General features: G+C 44.7%; 1 protein-coding gene across 1 annotated transcript in view; it reads left to right on the plus strand.

The window, feature by feature from the left end:
* Window positions 1-19,087, plus strand: part of g6pc3 (glucose-6-phosphatase catalytic subunit 3) — a 41,269-nt gene extending 22,182 nt beyond the window's left edge. Inside the window, exons 5-6 of the mRNA XM_060938776.1 lie at window positions 16,118-16,259; window positions 18,252-19,087. Of these exons, the coding sequence (XP_060794759.1) occupies window positions 16,118-16,259; window positions 18,252-18,594 (485 nt within the window). The 3' untranslated portion in view covers window positions 18,595-19,087. The remainder of the gene's footprint in view (window positions 1-16,117; window positions 16,260-18,251) is intronic.
* Window positions 19,088-20,928: the final 1,841 nt, after the last annotated feature.

The following is a 20,928-nucleotide window of genomic DNA, read 5'->3' on the forward strand; positions in this document are numbered from 1 at the left end:
ACTTGTCGTGTTTGGAGGAGAAAGAATGCCGAGTTGCATCCAAAGAACACCATACCTACTGTGAAGCATGGGGGTGGAAACATCATGCTTTGGGGCTGTTTTTCTGCAAAGGGACCAGGACGACTGATCCGTGTAAAGGAAAAAATGAATGGGGCCATGTATCGTGAGATTTTGAGGGAAAACCTCCTTCCATCAGCAAGGGCATTGAAGATGAAACGTGGCTGGATCTTTCAGCATGACAATGATCCCAAACACACCGCCCGGGCAACGAAGGAGTGGCTTCGTAAGAAGCATTTCAAGGTCCTGGAGTGGCCTAGCCAGTCTCCAGATCTCAACCCCATAGAAAATCTTTGGAGGGAGTTGAAAGTCCGTGTTGCCCAGCGACAGCCCCAAAACATCACTGCTCTAGAGGAGATCTGCATGGAGGAATGGGCCAAAATACCAGCAACAGTGTGTGAAAACCTTGTGAGGACTTACAGAAAACGTTTGACCTCTGTCATTGCCAACAAAGGGTATATAACAAAGTATTGAGATGAACTTTTGTTATTGACCAAATACTTATTTTCCACCATAATTTGCAAATAAATTCTTTAAAAATCAGACAATGTGATTTTCTGGATTTTTTTTTCTCATTTTGTCTCTCATAGTTGAGGTATACCTATGATGAAAATTACAGGCCTCTCTCATCTTTTTAAGTGGAAGAACTTGCACAATTGGTGACTGACTAAATACTTTTTTGCCCCACTGTAGATAAGATGAATCCCCACTCAGTACACAGTCTATATCCTGATTTCAGCAATAGCAGATGGCTTATCTTAGGATGTCAAGAGCAAACAGGTTTCTGAGGGCGTTGGCAGGGCTCGAAATTAACTTTTTTTCTTTGTGTCCCCCAGTGGTCCCGAATTCTGTGTTGTATTGTCCCGAATGGAAGCAATAGTGTCCCCATTTTTTTCCCTCTCTGAAATAACCAGTGGTTAATATTATCATATGAAGTTAATATTATATTTGTAACTATGCAATTTTGAACCCTTTATATCATTTTTACAATAAGTCACAAGACACAAGCGACACATGTCCTATACATCTCATTATCTGTAGCCGCTTTATCCTTCTACAGGGTCGCAGGCAAGCTGGAGCCTATCCTAGCTGACTACGGGCGAAAGGCGGGGTACACCCTGGACAAGTCGCCAGGTCATCACAGGGCTGACACATAGACACAGACAACCATTCACACTCACATTCACACCTATGGTCAATTTAGAGCCACCAGTTAACCTAACCTGCATGTCTTTGGACTGTGGGGGAAACCGGAGCACCCGGAGGAAACCCACGCGGACACGGGGAGAACATGCAAACTCCACACAGAAAGGCCCTCGCCGGCCCCGGGGCTCGAACCCAGGACCTTCTTGCTGTGAGGCGACAGCGCTAACCACTACACCACCGTGCCGCCCGTCCTATACATCATCTACTTCAAAATTACAGTTATTGCATTTTCAGTTTATTAAACTTTGGCGATCTCACTGTATGAATAGATACCCGTTTATTTAAAGGGGCCAACTAGCTCATTCAGAAAATGTTTCAACTCCCTACATCTGCAGTACACTTTAGTTGAAAATAAGACCCCTTTTATGTTCATTTCATCTACTTATACCTTGAATATCTGTTGGCACTTATAAGGCCAACTTATAATTTTCACCATTACCGTTATCCATAGCCCTGTGATGACCTGGCGACTTGTCCAGGGTGTACCCCGCCTTTCGCCCGTAGTCAGCTGGGATAGGCTCCAGCTTGCCTGCGACCCTGTAGAACAGGATAAAGCGGCTAGAGATAATGAGATGAGATGAGACCGTTATCCATTTTTATGAACTTTCCGTTATCCATTTTATGAACTTTCCGTTATCCATTTTTATGAACTTTCCGTTATCCATTTTTATGAACTTTCCGTTATCCATTTTATGAACTTTCGCTGCCGGAACGTGGGTGGAACATCAGCATAGTGGCAGGTCCGAGCCTTGTTGTGCTGCTGACTGACTAAACTTTCTGAACTAGAAAGACACCAAGAAAACTCACTTATTCTGTTGAACGGTATCTTCCGTCAATATCATCCACATCATTCCTGTTGTATTTTATAACGTGTCTAACAGTGTTCATTAAGTTCATTCAGTTGCTAGCGTTGCCTGCAGACCAGGCGATGACACTTTGGATCCTGAAGGTCCCGGAGACGTTATGTCTGGGCTTTCAGTTTCTTCCCCACGGTCGGTCCGCTTCAACCACTTCAGCATTTTTGTTCTGGCAAGAGTCGGCGCAGCGTGTGCGGTAGCAATTCCATTCCAAGTCCATATAATGCGGACTCCGGCCGAAGATTCTAGAACAGAATGCGCTGCTCTGTAGCTACTATGTATTTTTCGCTGTTAACGTTTTAAAATTAAAATTGACAAATTAGGTGAATGTCTACGTATGTGTTACGGCTTTGTAAATAATATTAATGTAGAACTTTTTTTTTCTAGATCTATTTTTTTCCATTGTCCCGGGATTGTCCCAGATATGATAATTTTGTGTCCCGATGACATTTTTTATGGTCCCCGGGACATCGGGACACCGTTAGTTTCGAGCGCTGGGCGTTGGAAATATCTGACACAGGTAGTCCTGGAATCTGCTCAACAGGTAACGTTACTGTTTAGACTAGTATTTGCAGATGACATTCAAGGAAGCGTGAGATAAGAAACCCATCTCCCAGAGAAGGTTAAGAAAAAAATAAAACACAGATAGCGTGAAAGTAAAAATGCTAAAAAATAACAATCGAACAAATGCGGGACTGGGGAGTAGCGGCTGCCAAACGCGCCAGCGTTCACTCAGAACTGGAAATCTGCGTCTTGTCTGAGGGAAACAATATAGCGATGATGATCTAGTGTCATGAGCCTCTTTATCTGTCCATGATTGGATCCTCTCCAACTTGTATGGATATGATCAGTGATGCCATTACTTGCAGGGCTATCTGGAATGGTTGGACTATGGAGTAGCTGATTGCGTTTTCTCCTCAGCATAAAAGTATTGGAACTCACTCATGCTGCTCTCTCCTTTCTCTTCCTTCTTCTAAGAGGATGGATTCTCAGTTCTTTTTCTTTGGTCAATGGCAGTGCTTGCAGTTGGAAGACCCAAAGGGTGCAAATGTATAGCACTATCACCCTGATTTGTTTGTCAGGAAATTTATTCAACCAGACCACCTGAGAAGGGATTGTCACATCTCAGTTCCAGTTTATTTTTTCCAGCTGAGTTTTGAGGTGGAAGTCTGGACTACTTCTCTGTTGTACTGCAAACAATCTCCTCTGCAGGGATATACTGTTGCAAACTTACCTAAGGTTTACTATTTCCATCAAAGAGAGTAGCACTCAGCTGATAGCTAAAAGAACTAGTCTTCTTCTAGGGCTGGGCTGAGATGCCAGATGAATCTGGTGAATATTAAGGCAAAAGCTGGTTGGGGTAACTGTCTACCACACCTGTCTTGGTATCCACCAGATGGAAGGAGATGTACCTTGGTGGGCAGAAGTTTTTGTCTTCAGGGCCTGGCTTCAGACTCTGAGCTGGGTGTAGAGATGGACTCTATGGCTTAGAACCTGAAGAGAAATCAGGGTGGTGCTCCACTTGACTTGACTTACCGGAAACGTGTAGTTGCTGCACAAGGGGTTCACACCAGATACTGAAAGCAAAGGTTCACATACTTTTGCCACTCACAGATCTATAATATTGGATTACAACCCCGATTCCAAAAAAATTGGGACAAAGTACAAATTGTAAATAAAAACGGAATGCAATGATGTGGAAGTTTCAAAATTCCATATTTTATTCAGAATAGAACATAGATGACATATCAAATGTTTAAACTGAGAAAATGTATCATTTAAAGAGAAACATTAGGTGATTTTAAATTTCACGACAACAACACATCTCAAAAAAGTTGGGACAAGGCCATGTTTACCACTATGATATCCCCTTTTCTCTTTCCAACAGTCTGTAAACGTCTGGGGACTGAGGAGACAAGTTGCTCAAGTTTAGGGATAGGAATGTTAACCCATTCTTGTCTAATGTAGGATTCTATTTGCTCAACTGTCTTAAGTCTTTTTTGTCGTATCTTCTGTTTTATGATGCGCCAAATGTTTTCTATGGGTGAAAGCTCTGGACTGCAGGCTGGCCAGTTCAGTACCCGGACCCTTCTTCTATGCAGCCATGATGCTGTAATTGATGCAGTATGTGGTTTGGCATTGTCATGTTGGAAAATGCAAGGTCTTCCCTGAAAGAGACGTCGTCTGGTTGGGAGCATATGTTGTTCTAGAACCTGGATATACCTTTCAGCATTGATGGTGTCTTTCCAGATGTGTAAGCTGCCCATGCCACATGCACTGATGCAACCCCATACCATCAGAGATGCAGGCTTCTGAACTGAGCACTGATAACGACTTGGGTCGTCCTTCTCCTCTTTAGTCCGAATGACACGGCGTCCCTGATTTCCATAAAGAACTTCAAATTTTGATTCGTTTGACCACAGAACAGTTTTCCACTTTGCCACAGTCCATTTTAAATGAGCCTTGGCCCAGAGAAGTTGTCTGCGCTTCTGGATCATGTTTAGATACGGCTTCTTCTTTGAACTATAGAGTTTTAGCTGGCAACGGCGGATGGCACAGTGAATTGTGTTCACAGATAATGTTCTCTGGAAATATTCCTGAGCCCATTTTGTGATTTCCAATACAGAAGCATGCCTGTATGTGATGCAGTGCCGTCTAAGGGCCTGAAGATCACGGGCACCCAGTATGGTTTTCCGGCCTTGACCCTTACGCACAGAGATTCTTCCAGATTCTCTGAATCTTTTGATGATATTATGCACTATAGATGATGATATGTTCAAACTCTTTGCAATTTTACACTGTCGAACTCCTTTCTGATATTGCTCCACTATTTGTCGGCGCAGAATTAGGGGGATTGGTGATCCTCTTCCCATCTTTACTTCTGAGAGCCGCTGCCACTCCAAGATGCTCTTTTTATACCCAGTCATGTTAATGACCTATTGCCAATTGACCTAATGAGTTGCAATTTGGTCCTCCAGCTGTTCCTTTTTTGTACCTTTAACTTTTCCAGCCTCTTATTGCCCTGTCCCAACTTTTTTGAGATGTGTTGCTGTCATGAAATTTCAAATGAGCCAATATTTAGCATGAAATTTCAAAATGTCTCACTTTTGACATTTGATACGTTGTCTATGTTCTATTGTGAATACAATATCAGTTGTTGAGAGTTGTAAATTATTGCATTCCATTTTTATTTACAATTTGTACTTTGTCCCAACTTTTTTGGAATCAGGGTTGTATTTTCCTCAATAAATAAATGACCAAGTATAACATTTTTGTCTCATTTGCTTAACTGGGTTCTCTTTGTCTACTTTTAGGACTTGTGTGAAAATCTGATGATGTTTTAGGTCATATTTATGCAGAAATATAGAAAATTCTAAAGGGTTCACAAACTTTCAAGCACCACTGTACATGTACATCAAGAGGGATTAATGCTGTCGACATTTTGCAATCAAGGTAAAAATAACATTCATAGATTTCTTTATTTAATCGTAACTTTGTAGCTAAAAAAGCAGCAGCAGGTTTAAACACAGAGCACTGGGAAAACATCACTTTGCGCGTGCAAAAAAGCCCAAACTACCCTGTATCACGACGGAAAAAGCCCAAATTCAGAAATACAGGGTGTAGCCCAAATTATGTAATTGAAAGGCCTGGCTGTGCAACATCCACTGTGGTATATGACAGTAATACAGTAATTTACAGCCTGATGCAGACTCGGATTATTATTTTGGGGTTAATTATTTTTTCTTTCAATGTTCTATTTATAGGAAGATTAAATTAAAGTACAGTTAAGAAACTGTTAGACCCCCTCAGCTTGCCCTAGTCTGACCCCAACTCAACCCACACCCCAACCTACCCAGAGGTGTTTGTGTGTATCGCATTATAAAATGCTAGAGGAGAAGATTTGGTGCTGTTTTACTGGCAAAGGGAGGTTGTAAAACTTATTAGATGCAGGGGTGCCAATAACCAATAGTAGCAGCATGTGTTTTTGTTGAAAATAATTAGCTATTTCTTGATGAGGGATTTGTTTTTCTCTGAATAAATTTATTTCAATTAAAAGTTGTTCTCATATTTTCAGTGTGAGATGAAGCTACTTCCCCAAAAGGTGGATTTTTTAAAAAACCCTTTTTACTAATCGTCCAAGGGGTGCCAATAATTGTGGAGGCTACTTATATATTTGTGTGTACCAAAACACTAGCCTGGGCCCATTCATCCTAAGTGTGACGCAACACGAGGGCCTGTTGCGAGCTTAGTCTGGCAAGGCAAGCTATCTCCAGCTCTTCCAAGCTCCCGAAAAATTGGGAGCCAATCAACTTTGAGCATCTCCAACGGCCCTGGGTAGAGGCGTGTTCAAGGAAGTGACGTAGTAGAACTGCGACCGGAAGCCATAGATTGTTTACAGAATCTATGCCGGAAGCGCTTCATTCACTAGAAACATTACGAACATGGAGCAGCGGCAAGCCTTTGACACAGCGGTAGATGCTGTATTGAAAGAATTCAACGGGAAGTTCTCATTGAAAACGGAGCAAAGAGCAGCCCTGGAGGTATTTATCTTCTTCCTGTTACTCAAGCAGTTTCCGTCGCGTCACATACGTCAGAGGAAAGAGTGATGTGATTGGTTTAAGCTTCGTCACAGCCTTTTCTGGCTTCGACCAGTAGCAAACTGAGGCATTTCAGGGAGGCGGGTCAACCACGCGCTTTGGGAAACGGTTGGGCTTAATATCTTTGCCAGACCAAATGCTCGCAGAGCTTTGAAGTCGCGTTAGCCAGACTACCAAAACACACATGCATGAACAAGGAGAGAGAAGACAGAAAAAATGAGAGAGAGACGCAAAATCGAAATAAATATTTGGGAAGAATAATTGAGAGAACATTAGCTTTCAGGAATGTCAAGGAAATAAGTCTCAGAAAAGAATTAGCAAAAAGGCCCTTAGGTGCGTTGAAAACTTTGCACATCAGATTGTAAGATTCATTTTCTGCCAAAACTAGGCAACCCAAGGGCAAGGCTTAAAAATAACAAAAAATAACAATGTTATTTTGTGTTCAAAATAACAACAAAAAAGAAAATTATTTATTTTTTTCGCGGTACGGTTTCCATCAAATCCTGCGCTCTGATTGACTGGTGAGCAGGTCCGTATCCTACGATACGGACCCTGGATACGGACCTCTGGCGACTCGCTCATTCACAACAAAAACATCATAGCAATTTTTGTCAACCTTTATTTTCGCATTTCTCAGGAGAATAGCATTAATTTTACATCATGGATAGTGATAACGACAGTGTTCACAGCGAAAGCGAGTTTTACTACCCTGAGGAACACGAAATAAAAGAAAACATTTCAGGAGAAAGCTAAAAACCTGTAACTGTTGCTAACGCCGAGCGAAGACATGGCTGAATCCTGAATGACTCTGTAACAGTTTGGTGTTGGTGGGTGGAGCACAGAGGACGGCAGGACAGAGATAAGGTTTGACAGACTGTTTTATTTCTACACTTTTCAGCATAACAATCGATGTGTACTTTGCAGACACGCTCTCAGCGTCTGGGTCAAGAAGAGCTTCCTTCCGCTCTCGCTCTCCCTCCTTATATAGGGCGCGGTCACTGGGAAGACACACACAAACACAGGTTAATTGCTCTCAGGTGTAGTGATTCTGCCACTTACCTTCCCTGACTCCGCCCTCCTGTCACAGACCGGCGCTTGACCACGCCCCCACTGCCACATACCCCCACCGCCCGACTCAGGCCGGGCGGCTGTCGGGCCTGCAGCCGACTCCCACTCCCCCCCCCCCCCCCCCCGACGGGAGAGGAAGTCCGCCACGACCATCTGCGCCCCCGGCCTGTGGACCACCTTGAAATTAAAGGGTTGGAGCGCCAGATACCAACGGGTGATCCGCGCGTTGGCATCTTTCATGCGGTGGAGCCACTGGAGGGGCGCGTGGTCCGAACAGAGGGTGAAAGGGCGCCCCAGCAGGTAGTAACGGAGGGCGAGAACCGCCCACTTGATGGCCAGACACTCTTTCTCTATGGTGCTGTAGCGCCCCTCACGCACCGACAGCTTTCTGCTGATATACAGGACAGGGCGGTCCTTCCCCTCCACCTCCTGGGACAAAACCGCCCCCAGCCCTCTGTCCGACGCATCGGTCTGCAACATACAGGGGAGAGAAAAGTCAGGGGAGTGTAGAAGTGGCCCCCCACACAGTGCAGCCTTTACCCCAGAAAAAGCCCGCTGGCATTGCTCCGTCCACTGGACCGGATCTGGTGCTCCCTTTTTAGTGAGATCAGTCAGCGGGCTGGTGACGTCCGAATAATTAGGTATAAACCTACGATAATAGCCAGCCAGCCCCAGGAACTGTCTCACCCCCTTTTTGGTCTTGGGCCTCGGGCAGGCCGCAATTGCTGCAGTCTTGTTAATTTGGGGACGCACCTGCCCGTTGCCCAAGTGGAAGCCCAGATACCGTACTTCCACCCACCCAATCGCACACTTCTTTGGGTTGGCTGTGAGACCCGCTCGCCTCAGCGACCTAAGGACGGGCCTTAGGTGTTCAAGGTGCCTCGGCCAGTCATTACTATATATGATGATGTCGTCGAGATAGGCGGCCGCATAGGTGGCGTGGGGGTGGAGGACCCTGTCCATCAGCCGCTGAAGCGTAGTGGGCGCCCCAAACAGCCCAAACGGAAGTGTGACGAATTGGTGTAATCCAAACGGTGTGGAAAAGGCCGTTTTTTCTTGGGATAGTGGAGTCAAGGGGATCTGCCAATATCCCTTCGTCAAATCCAGTGCCGAATAAAAGCGAGCCGTGCCTAGTCGATCGAGCAGCTCGTCAATACGAGGCATTGGGTATGCGTCGAATTTAGACACCGCGTTGACTTTTCTATAGTCCACACAGAACCGGACCAACCCATCGGCCTTGGGTACCAAGACCACCCGGCTGCTCCAGTCACTGTGGGACTCCTCGACAATGCCCATTTCGAGCATGGTCTGAAGTTCTTCCCAAACCACCTTTTTTTTGTGTTCGGGTAGCCTGTAAGGGCGGCTACGCACTACCACCCCCGGGGGCGTCTCTATGTGGTGCTCTATGAGGTTAGTGCGACCGGGCAGGGGCGAGAACTCATCCGAAAACTCGGTCTGCAACTGGGCGACCTCCGTGAGTTGGGTCGGGGAGAGGTGGTCTCCACAGGGGACCGGAGAGGTACGTGATGACAATGCCCCTTTTTGAACCTCCGGCCCCAGCTCCGCCTTCTCCGGAACCACCGACACCAACGCCACGGGGACCTCCTCCTTCCAGAGTTTAAGCAGATTGAGGTGGTAAATTTGTAGCGCCCCACCCCTATCCGTTCGCCTCACCTCATAGTCGACGTCCCCGACTCGCCGTGTGACCTCAAAGGGACCTTGCCACTTGGCGATCAATTTGGAGCTCGAAGTGGGCAACAGTACGAGTACTTTATCTCCCTGGGTGAACTCCCTAAGGCGCGTACCCTTGTTGTACAGGCGGGCTTGCCGTTCCTGGGCCTGCCGCAAATTCTCCTGGGTTAGGTGGGTGAGCGTGTGGAGTTTTGCGCGCAGGTCCATAATGTATTGAATTTCATTCTTGCTTTGTGAAGGTCCCTCCTCCCAATTTTCCTGCAGCACGTCTAGGATGCCGTGCGGCTTACGCCCATATAATAATTAGAACGGGGAGAACCCCATGGAGGCTTGGGGAACCTCTCGCACTGAGAACAGCAAGGGCTTGAGCCACTTATCCCAATTACGTGCGTCCTCACTTACAAATTTTTTAAGGATATTTTTGAGGGTGGGGTTGAACCGTTCTACTAAACCGTCCGTTTGTGGGTGATACACACTGGTGCGGATCGGCTTAATCCCCAATAACCCATACAGTTCGCGCAGTGTCCGTGACATAAATGTAGTGCCTTGATCAGTCAGAATCTCTTTCGGGATTCCGACTCGGGAGATGACGCGGAAGAGTGCCTCTGCAATACTGCGTGCTGAGATATTGCGCAGAGGCACGGCTTCTGGGTATCGCGTTGCATAGTCCACCAGAACTAATATAAAGCGGTACCCTCGTGCTGACCGATCTAATGGCCCGACGAGATCCATCCCAATTCTCTCAAACGGGGTCTCGATCAAAGGAAAAGGGCACAAAGGCGCTTTTGGAATGGCCGCTGGATTTACTAACTGGCATTCGCGGCATGCCGTACACCACCTACGAACATCGCCGTGAATCCCCGGCCAATAGAATCAGGCCATTATTCGGGCTAGTGTCTTATCCTGCCCTAAGTGTCCAGCCATGGGATTAAAGTGAGCCGCCTGGAATACCAATTCCCGGCGGCTCTTTGGAATCAAAAGCTGCGTGACTCGCTCTTTAGTTTGAGTGTCCTGCGTCACTCGGTATAATCTATCCTTCATAATCGCGAAGTAGGGGAAGGACGGGGTGGCGTTCAGCTGGAGCGTTTGACCATCGATTACTCTCACTTGGTCAAACGCATGTCGCAGAGTCTCGTCTCACGATTGTTCTAATGGGAAATCCGTGAGGGATTCCCCAATAGAGAGAGGAGGAGCCGGCGGCTCCTCACTCTGATGCGGAGATGACGTAGACGGCTCTGTGACAGCTGCTCCCGCCAAAGCGACACCGGGACCTTCCCCTGCCAAATGGCAGGACCCACTCTTTAGTAGGCGTGTCATTAAATCCTGAAATCCCGGCCAATCAGTCCCCAAAATTAAAGAGTGGGTAAGGCGAGGATTAACCGCCGCCTTCACTATAAATTTTTCCCTTCTGAAAAAAATGTGGACCGACACCAAAGGGTAGCTGTGAACATTCCCGTGCACACACAACACCTTCACCCCCTGTGCTCCCCCCAATGCCTCGTTTTGAACCAGGCTTTGGTGAATTGAGGTCTGGTTACAACCAGAGTCCACCAACGCCTGATATGTATCCCCTTGGATACTCACCGGTATGCGATACGCTCCGGCCCGATTGAGGGCGGCCTCTGGCGCGTCGGGGATCCGAACCACCGCGCCCACTTCCATCGCCGTGCACTGCTGTTGAAGGTGGCCCGGCTCCCCGCAGTGCCAGCAAACCAGCCCGGGCTTTCCCTCTGCACCAGTGATCTGGGGCTCACTCACCTGAGGTGGGGGAGAGACAGACACAGAAGGGAGAAATGGGAGGGCACCGCAGGTGCGGCGGGCCGGCTGGGGTGGTGCTGGCCCCCGCCTCCCCGGTGGGGGAATGGGGCGAGGATGGGACACAGGAGGAGGGGGAGAGAGAGAGAGAAGAGAAGATGCCATCTGCTGTCCTACCGCCGGGACAGCCGCCAAATGGTCCTCCGCCAGCTCGTCCTCCGCCAGCTCGACTGCCTGATCCAGCGATGCCAGGCGGTGGCACTGGACCCACTCTGCGGTTCCTGCTGGCAAGCGCGTGACGAACTGCTCCAGCACCACCTGATCGACGATCTCCTCGGCGTCGCGGTTGTTGGCCCTCAGCCACCGCCAGCAGGCATCCCGGAGTTGCTGGCCAAACGCGAACGGCCGGCCGACTTCCTCCAAGCGCAACGCGCAGAAGCGCTGGTGCTGCTGTTCTGGGGTGCACCCCACGCGCTGGAGGATGGCCCAGCAGAGGTCCGCGTAGGCCAGCCGGCGGTCGGCGGGGAGCTGTAGCGCGGCCAGCTGTGCCTCTCCCGTTAGCAGGGGGAGGAGGCGCGCCGCGCGCTGCTCCATCGGCCACCCCGAGGCTTCGGCGACTTGCTCGAAGAGCGTGATTGAACGCCTCGGGGTCGTCCTGCGGGCCCATCTTGGTGATGGTGAGGGGGGATGGGCCTGCGGTAGGAGCGCTGGTGGACCCCGCCGACGCGAGGAGGTGCCGGAACGCCTCTCGATCTTCTTGTTGAGCCAACACCAGGGCCTCGAACCACTGTTCTTGCTCCTTTTGGAGGGTGAGTAGCGCCTGGTGCTGGCTTTGCTGGGCCATGGCGAGGGCGTGGACCAGTTCAGCGAATGGGGAGGACTCCATGGGGCTGTTAGGCTGCTGTGCTTCAGATCCCTGGTTTCAGCACCACTGTAACTGTTCGGTGTTGGTGGGTGGAGCACAGAGGACGGCAGGACAGAGATAAGGTTTGACAGACTGTTTTATTTCTACACTTTTCAGCATAACAATCGATGTGTACTTTGCAGACACACATTCTCAGCGTCTGGATCAGGAAGAGTTTCCTTCCGCTCTTGCTCTCCCTCCTTATGTAGGGCGTGGTCACTAGGAAGACACACACAAACACAGGTTAATTGCTCTCAGGTGTAGTGATTCTGCCACTTACCTTCCCTGACTCCGCCCTCCTGTCACAGACCGGCGCTTGACCACGCCCCCGCTGCCACAGACTCAATTTTGTATAAATAGGGGACTACATAGACGGCAAAATATAGTTTTTTTTCCTGCCATGGAAGTGCACTTCTATACCGAGGAGGAAGCCATTTGCATTACAGCCGTGAATAAGGATTCAAAATGGCAGCTCGCCTCAGCTCGGTTTTCCCTTTCAGGCGCTCTCGTTTGCTGTTAGAATTTGGTAAAGGAAAAAAATATATTATTTACCAGCTTATGGTCAGTCCGTATGATGAAATACCGTGACCTCGGCCTTAAATACTGACCTCGGCCCAGAGGGTCAGTATTTAAGTATTTATCGGTCAGTACTTTCAAGACCTCAGTCATGGTATTTCATGATATGGACCTCCCAGCTGGTAAATAACATATATATTGAGGTATTTCACCTGACGTCACAGGGTCACGTGACGCCCCGGTGTCCACCATTTTGGACGGCAAGCTAGCTAATGTCAACAACAAAGTAGCTGGTATGTTACTGTAGCAATATTTACGTTCAGTCATTTGGATGACTGTTAAAACCTTTCAGTCTCAAGTTTTTCCTTTACTGGATTTACTAGTTTACTGAGCTAGCGCGCGATGGCTCCGGGCTCGGCCGGAGAGCGCGCGATGGCTCCGGGCTCAGCCGGAGAGCGCGCGATGGCTCCGGGCTCGGCCGGAGAGCGCGCGATGGCTCCGGGCTCGGCCGGAGAGCGCGCGATGGCTCCGGGCTCGGCCGGAGAGCGCGCGATGGCTCCGGGCTCGGCCGGAGAGCGCGCGATGGCTCCGGGCTCGGCCGGAGAGCGCGCGATGGCTCCCGGCTCGGCCGGAGAGCGCGCGATGGCTCCCGGCTCGGCCGGAGAGCGCGCGATGGCTCAGTAAACTAGTAAATCCAGTAAAGGAAAAACTTGAGACTGAAAGGTTTTAACAGTCATCCAAATGACTGAACGTAAACATTGCTACAGTAACATACCAGCTACTATGTTGTTGACATTAGCTAGTGCTAACAGCTAGTTGCTAATACACTGCTACAACTACACCGACCCTAATAATACAGTTCTTGGTCATTGCCTGGTAACAGAAAATTTATAACGGGCCATGTCTCAACAGACTAAGAAGTTATTTCAATGACATTTAATAACATTTTGTTTATCCTGAGGACCGAAAGTAAATGAAAATGTGAACAAACCTTAGCTGTAATCAGATGGCGACCACCGGCTCCAGGGACGACCCGCTGATGTAGGCATGTTACCCAGCCTGACACAAAATATTTGTAGGCATCCAAACTCTTATACGCTTTCAGATCAATACCTGTGTATGGCGATGGGTTTTTAACGACATAGGTATACAGATCATGTGGGCCGAAGTCAGGTAAAGACGAGGGCTTCGTGTACTTCCGTACGTCAGTGAACAATCCTGGTGGAAGCAGGTAAACGTCGTTCTCTAAGCCTGCTAACCTCAATTTTTGCAAATCCCTCTCCCTCTGCTCGCCCTGTAAATGCCCTACGTCGCTGGATAGTGAAGGTGTTTTCTGCATCTCGCTCCTTTTTCTTTTATGTTTTTCGTTTGTCGCCTTCCTCGCGTTCAAACTGATTCGAGCCGTGCCGTCCAAAATGGCAGCGTCACATGACTTGGTCACGTGAGTGAAATACCTCAATACTGACTGCAGTAAGTTCCCAGGAAAAAAACAAAGCCAGAACATGTGATAGAGGGTGGCAGGAGCTAAAGGCATCTGTCACATAGAGGGTCAATACAGTATTTGGTTTAATTTTGGCTACCTTTGGCTTTGTCCAATATACCAATTTCATGTGAATCAAACTGTTTAGAACAGATTAAAGATGAAGTATTTCATAGAAGAGCTGAATCCCACTCTTAGTCTTCAACTCTTCGCTGTAAATCTGTCTCCCATTAATTCCTGATATGAAGAACAGAGGAAAAATCATGGTGTATATTATTTAACATATGTAATATCTTTAGCATAACATCAAATATATGATAGATTACCAGTAGCTGGAGCAGATACAGAGGGGGATTGGCCTCCTAAATTAGTGCCAAATAGGCAGTGCTCTTTGACTATTGTGGTAATTGTGTAGGTGCCAGTGAGGGACAAATGTGAGCATGGATAAACCATAAGAGAAACTGAGTTGAGCTCTTTGGCTATCCATGTTGGAACCCAGTCACTAAGACCATTTAACAGTTATTCCACGAAATCGAGTTGTACGTGAGCCGATGAGACGCATAGCACTGAGTTGGCTATAAGCCATGTACGACAAGATTGACTGGAATAACTGTTTTTTATTCTGTCCACATTCACTGGATTTTAAAAAACAGAGCATTTTTATTTTTTGTAAATTCAATAAATAAAAACTTTATACTGACAAAATAATTTCCGCTTAGAATGTAAACAAATCAGCAAAATGACAGAAGCAATTTGTGAAAAATACTATAATAATAATTCTTAGGAAAAAAAAGATATGTTCTTACCCTCAAATACTTTCATTCCATATTTTGTTGCTTTTTTGTATTTTTATATTTTTTGTATCTTTTTATTTCATCCTCAGTTGGTTCAGCAACACGCTCCACCATTTTGTTTTTCTCTACTCACAATATATGAGCTGATAGCCTAGTAGTTGAGTAGCCAATCAGAGCGCGCGATTGCTCATATCCAGTGAATGTGGATAGAATATTTACATTTAAAATGTTATGGAAGATCCAGGAGACAAGTTAGTTCCTGTTATCACTTAGCTTTTAGCAGCTTTAAACAGTCATTCCCTCACCAGCCTCTCTTTTCTTTGTCTTTTTTGACATTAATAATAAGACCAAAATAAAAATATGCCACTTGTCATGTTACTGAGAGACCAGAAATATCAAAGTCCTCTGTTCTGAAAACTCTCCTGTGGTGAAAAACACACCATATCAACAATTATATTTTTGTCTTTGTTAAATAACAACATCCTTTTTTAAAATTTATTATCAGACTTAGATTATGTGGCTCATCAACCAAACAATTCCCTACTGCTATAGAAACAGTGGTATATTAGAATGCGTGCATTAATATAAACCTGTTGCTCATGCTACAACCAGAACTTCTCTGAGAGTTGATCTCATCTCATCTCATTATCTCTAGCCGCTTTATCCTGTTCTACAGGGTCGCAGGCAAGCTGGAGCCTATCCCAGCTGACTACGGGCGAAAGGCGGGGTACACCCTGGACAAGTCGCCAGGTCATCACAGGGCCGACACATAGACACAGACAACCATTCACACTCACATTCACACCTACGGTCAATTTAGAGTCACCAGTTAACCTAATCTTCATGTCTTTGGACTGTGGGGGAAACCGGAGCACCCGGAGGAAACCCACGCAGACACAGGGAGAACATGTAAGCTCCGCACAGAAAGGCCCTCGATGGCCACGGGGCTCGAACCCGGACCTTCTTGCTGTGAGGCGACAGCGCTAACCACTACACCACCATGCCACCCCTGAGAGTTGATGTTACAGAAAATGAATCCACACCTTCTGATTGAAGAATTCAACCACCCTTTAATAAAATGTTTGAGATGGATTCACTATAAATACTTGCCAGATTTGGTGGAAAAAAGAGTTGATGCTATCATTGTGGTATAAGCATTCGGTTGAATTGTGCCACCTGGGCTTTCTCAGGCATGATGCTGGGAGTGTTTTTAAACCGCACAGTGCCAGACTGTCGCCCCCTGCTGTTCTTCCTGTGCTCCAGCATGGCTCTGCTGTTCGGAGCACTGCTTATGTATGCTGGGCTGAAGAAGGTTGGCATCGACCTTGCCTGGTAAGTCCAACATTGTTCTTCACTTTGTGTACTTAGAAAAGAAACATGAGGACTTACAACTGACTTTAAATGAAATAAATTATTTACAAAAACGGGGTTAAAGATTGGCCTAGGAGGAGAAGTCATCTGATTGACATTGAATCATAGATATTGCATATTAGTAGGTTATTTTGAGTCTGCTTTTTATTTATTACAGAATGAAATAGTTTAGTTTACAAATTGCTGATATCACTTTTATTTTTTTAACCAATTTGCTGTTTGTAATAGTAAATTCAAAATAATAATAAAAAAAATAAGCATTGATACATGTTGTACAGTAAACATTAGGCACGTAACAATATCTCATGCAATGATATATCACCATACAAATTTATGATGATTTGATTTGATTTGAAATGAAAAATGAATTGTGATTATCAGGTTGTGTAATCTCTTAGATTTTTCTATCTGTAATTGTGGTGTTTATACAGAGGACTTTCACTGACATCATGGATTTTTGTTTATCACGCAGCGTCTGCCATATTGCCAGGCAAACAAAGAACCATAGCTGCGACAGGGAATGAAGAAACTCGAGAGGACTGCAGTCAATATAATCTCTCTGAAACGATAAAAAATTCATTTTATACCAGCAGATCGCGTTACATCAAAAAGCCGGAACATGCAGCAATCACATCCATATAATTTACCCACAAAAGTATTTATTTATTCATTCTGCCCACTGCATGTGCGTGCGCTCTCTCTCCTCTCTCTCTCTCTAGGTGTGTGTGTGCGTGCGCGGGTTAAATACAGAGGAGGAATTTGATAAAAATAAATGCTGCTTCTTCTTAATTTACCCACAAATGTATTTCTTCCACTTGAAAAGTGTTCAGCAAACCATTTACCAGATTTGGGACACTACGACATCCTGAACTATTTAGTATTTGGGATTTCTAAATACACCGGAGATGCTAAAGGCAGACAAAAGTACAGTTGCCAACCGATATTTTGAGGCAGGTTTCATGCCGGAATGTTATGGGAAATTCCTGATAAAGAAAAATACCTTATTATGACAAAGGTAAGCTCAGATGTGGACTTATAACAGTCATAAACAAGCCAGATCCTAGATTTAGCATATTTTATGGTGTTTAGCCAAGTCTACATTATCAGTACATAACGACCATGATGCTAGCCTAGCCAAGCATTAGATTTAATAAAATATATCGCTTCTAAAGCCCACATCCAGATCTACATTTTAATGTTACACAGAGTTTTCACACTAACCTGATATAAAATGTTCTGCACACACACGGGAATGTTTTGCTGGCATCCAGTCATCCTGTTTAACTGTAGCTCGCCATTTTCCTTGTCTTTCTGGGTTCTCTGGGAAGCAGTGAAAAGTTAAACCAGGCTTATCTCCATGTCCGTTATTTCATCCAAAAGCACTGAAGATCTCTGGTATTGTTCTTTTAGATGTAACTTCTGCAAGTTTATCTGTAGATGTTTCCTGAATTTGGCTTACAATCATTCACATACACTTGTGCCAGTCGCTGGCAAACACAAAGCTCGCCAGGCAATATGGCCACAGAAACAAATCTGCAGTTACGATGACGTCACATGACTGTCCTCCATAGCGGGAATGTGTGTGACTTCACCTTAGGCACAAGTAACACAGCTCTAATGCCATGAAAACACACACACAAAGATCTTAAATGGGAAATAACTGTTCTGTGATTGACTATACAGCTAGGTTTAACAAGAAATCAGGGCTGTCTTTTTACAGACTGCCAAAAGCTAAAGAAAAGAAAATGCTGGTGGTGCAAATGTTCATAAAAGTTTTTTAAGAAAAGGCTTATTTATTGTTAATGTTTTTAATTTTAATAAAAGGATTATTTTCCTCCAACCTTTACAAATGTGGGTAAATAATTATTGTTGGTTATTAAGAAAATGAAACGAAAAGTAATGAGGAAGTACAGGTTCCAAATCACTGATCTTACCCTCTTCACTGAACTCCAGGTCTATTGCATTGGCCAAGAGGTGGTGTTCTAAGTCTGAGTGGGTTCGCATGGACACAAATCCTTTTTCTTCTCTGAGCCGCGATGTTGGTGCTCTGCTCGGGCTGGGGCTTGCCCAGTTCTGGAAGCCAGGAGGATGGGCACTTCCCTGGGCACCGAAGACCCTCTGTATGGCACTGTCCTCTATGGCCCTATACCACGTGAGCCGATTCCCTCTGCCTCCAGCTCCAGCCCTCCTCTTTTACTCACTCTTTTTCTTCAAATATGTAATAGTGCCCCCGGTAGTGATGGTGCTGGTACCTGGGCTGGTGCATCTCCTCACATCCAAACCCAAGAGGGATTGAGAGGATTAAACAGAATGACTTTTAACCTCTACATGGAGTCAAAAATGGCCACTTAAGGCAGTATATTGACATGGCTGTGCCAGGACAATCACATTAGTTGTCATAAGTCATAATTCGACATAAAATTTACCAATGACCAGTTTATCAGTGATTGATGTTTTAATTGGCATGGTCAGAAAATCTTACTATTTTAGAAGAACATGAAAGATAACCATTCTGAATTGATTCAGAAGTTTATCCTTCATCAAAAGATCAACTCCTGTGAGTGCAACTGAACAATGAAGTCTTTGTATTTGAGTAAGTCCTACATGCTAGGATTAACTGTTTTACATTATTCTATAGATATCATTCCATATAGAGGAGATTGAAAGATTTTCATATTGTCTCCTACAGAAGGGGAATTGTTCCATCCAATTCAAAAACAATTATTTTTGTCACTTGTTTTAATTAAACGGTAGTAACATATCTCAAACAATAAAGGATGGTTTATAAACAGAATAATAAAGCAATATATAAATATAATGAATATGTTACAGAGTATATGCTGAGAAAATGTCCCTTCGTGTGTAATCCCAATCCTGAGCAGTGTGCATTTTTGCAGTTCTGTGCTCCTGTTTTTAATATTGCTTATCAACCATTATAAGCAATAACCTTATTATTGTTTTTGACTATGTCATGTCATTCTTAGGCATAACTACTGTAGGTGCTTAATTCTTTGGTCATCCATCTTCATGGGGAAATGCTGACTGACAGTTTTAAGATTGTTTGAATTGCTTTAATTGCCCAGGTTAATTGATTCTTGGCAAATCAACTACTGGATGCTGCTTCTATAGCAATTTTGTTGGAGTGTCATGTGAAAGAAGTCCTTCTTAAGGACAACGTACAATTTGCAGCTCCTAAACTCCAGTCAGATGAGACCAAAATCAAACTTTCTGATTATGAACAACATCAGCATATGTAAGGAAAAGCCTCCAGCCCACTATAAAGCCTGGTGGATCATTGGTGCTGTGGAGCTGATTTGTGACTGGCAATCCTTGATAGTATCATTAGTTCTGCTCGAGACCAAGATATTTTCCGGGTTGTCTGGTTGAAGTTAAGGCTTGAAACAGTTCAACTGTTGTGTACAGTATTCCATTACTGCTATTACATACATACTGTATTCTCTATTCATGTCACAGTAAGAGATGAAACCCTAACTGAGTGTAAAGGTCTTCTATTCAGTTGTTAAAGAGATGAGCCCAAATCAGCACATGGTTAAAGGACACAGTATCAGTGTTTTGCAGTGGCTTTCTTTTGCACCTGTGACACAGGTAATACAATGGCACTTTCATTAAAAATAATGTGCAACCTAAAAAGAAAATGAGTTAGTCTAATATCAAGCATATTCAAGCATAATATCAAGTCAGTGTAATATCAAGCATAATTGCAGGCAGTGAGGCCTTTTTGTGTGTGTTCATAATGCAAAGGAAAAATAATGACATTTTGGTGGCAGTAATGGGATTATTATAAATATTGGCTTTTGCAAAAACGAACCTGACTGAAAACCAGTGATGTGAATTGAAAGTGTCCATATGCATAGGAATACAAAGGAGTGTAAAAAAAGTGCATCAAGAAGGATCCAAGATTTTCTCCGAAAAAATTTTTTCTGTAGAAATTGTACTGCTTTAAAGGGTTATGGTTGAAAAAATATTTTAAAATATAATTATACAGCATCAAACATATGACCTAAAACACCATTAACTGTATGTGTTACTCATTATATATAAGAATTTCTGCTCATTTTCAGAATAATTTTGGAGTTGAATGTGTCTCAGCTGTTTGGAATATGATTAGATATTGTGTTTCATTATATTCACTTTCAGTCACAGAACTCTGAAAGCCTTTAAAGACAAAAGAACCCAGCACAGCAAGCAAGTACATTAACATGAACTCAAATGGAAATTTTAAAAGATTATTTCAAGTTGGAGGTTATTCAGGCCTAGAAATTCATATATTTTTTCACCAGCCAGCTGGACTAGTTACCTTCCAAAGTAACTAGCTAAATAGAAAATCAACTAGCCAAAACTTGTTCATGTATGAATTTTACTTCTGTCAAAAATAACACAAAAGAGAGTAGTTACCATTGTTCATGACTAATGTGCATTTATTTCAAGACCCAAATATTTTGATACTGTTGTTAAATACATAAATGAGAACAACACAGAGCACCATAATATAATATCAACAAATAATAATATATTGGAAAACTTGGCAACTTGGTGTATGAGTATTGAAAACAAATATACTTACTATCATGACTATAGCACCCAAAATATTCTGTATTTAACCATTTAT

The sequence above is a fragment of the Neoarius graeffei genome, chromosome 14 (genome assembly GCF_027579695.1).
Source record: "Neoarius graeffei isolate fNeoGra1 chromosome 14, fNeoGra1.pri, whole genome shotgun sequence".
NCBI classification, from domain to species: Eukaryota; Metazoa; Chordata; class Actinopteri; order Siluriformes; family Ariidae; genus Neoarius; species Neoarius graeffei.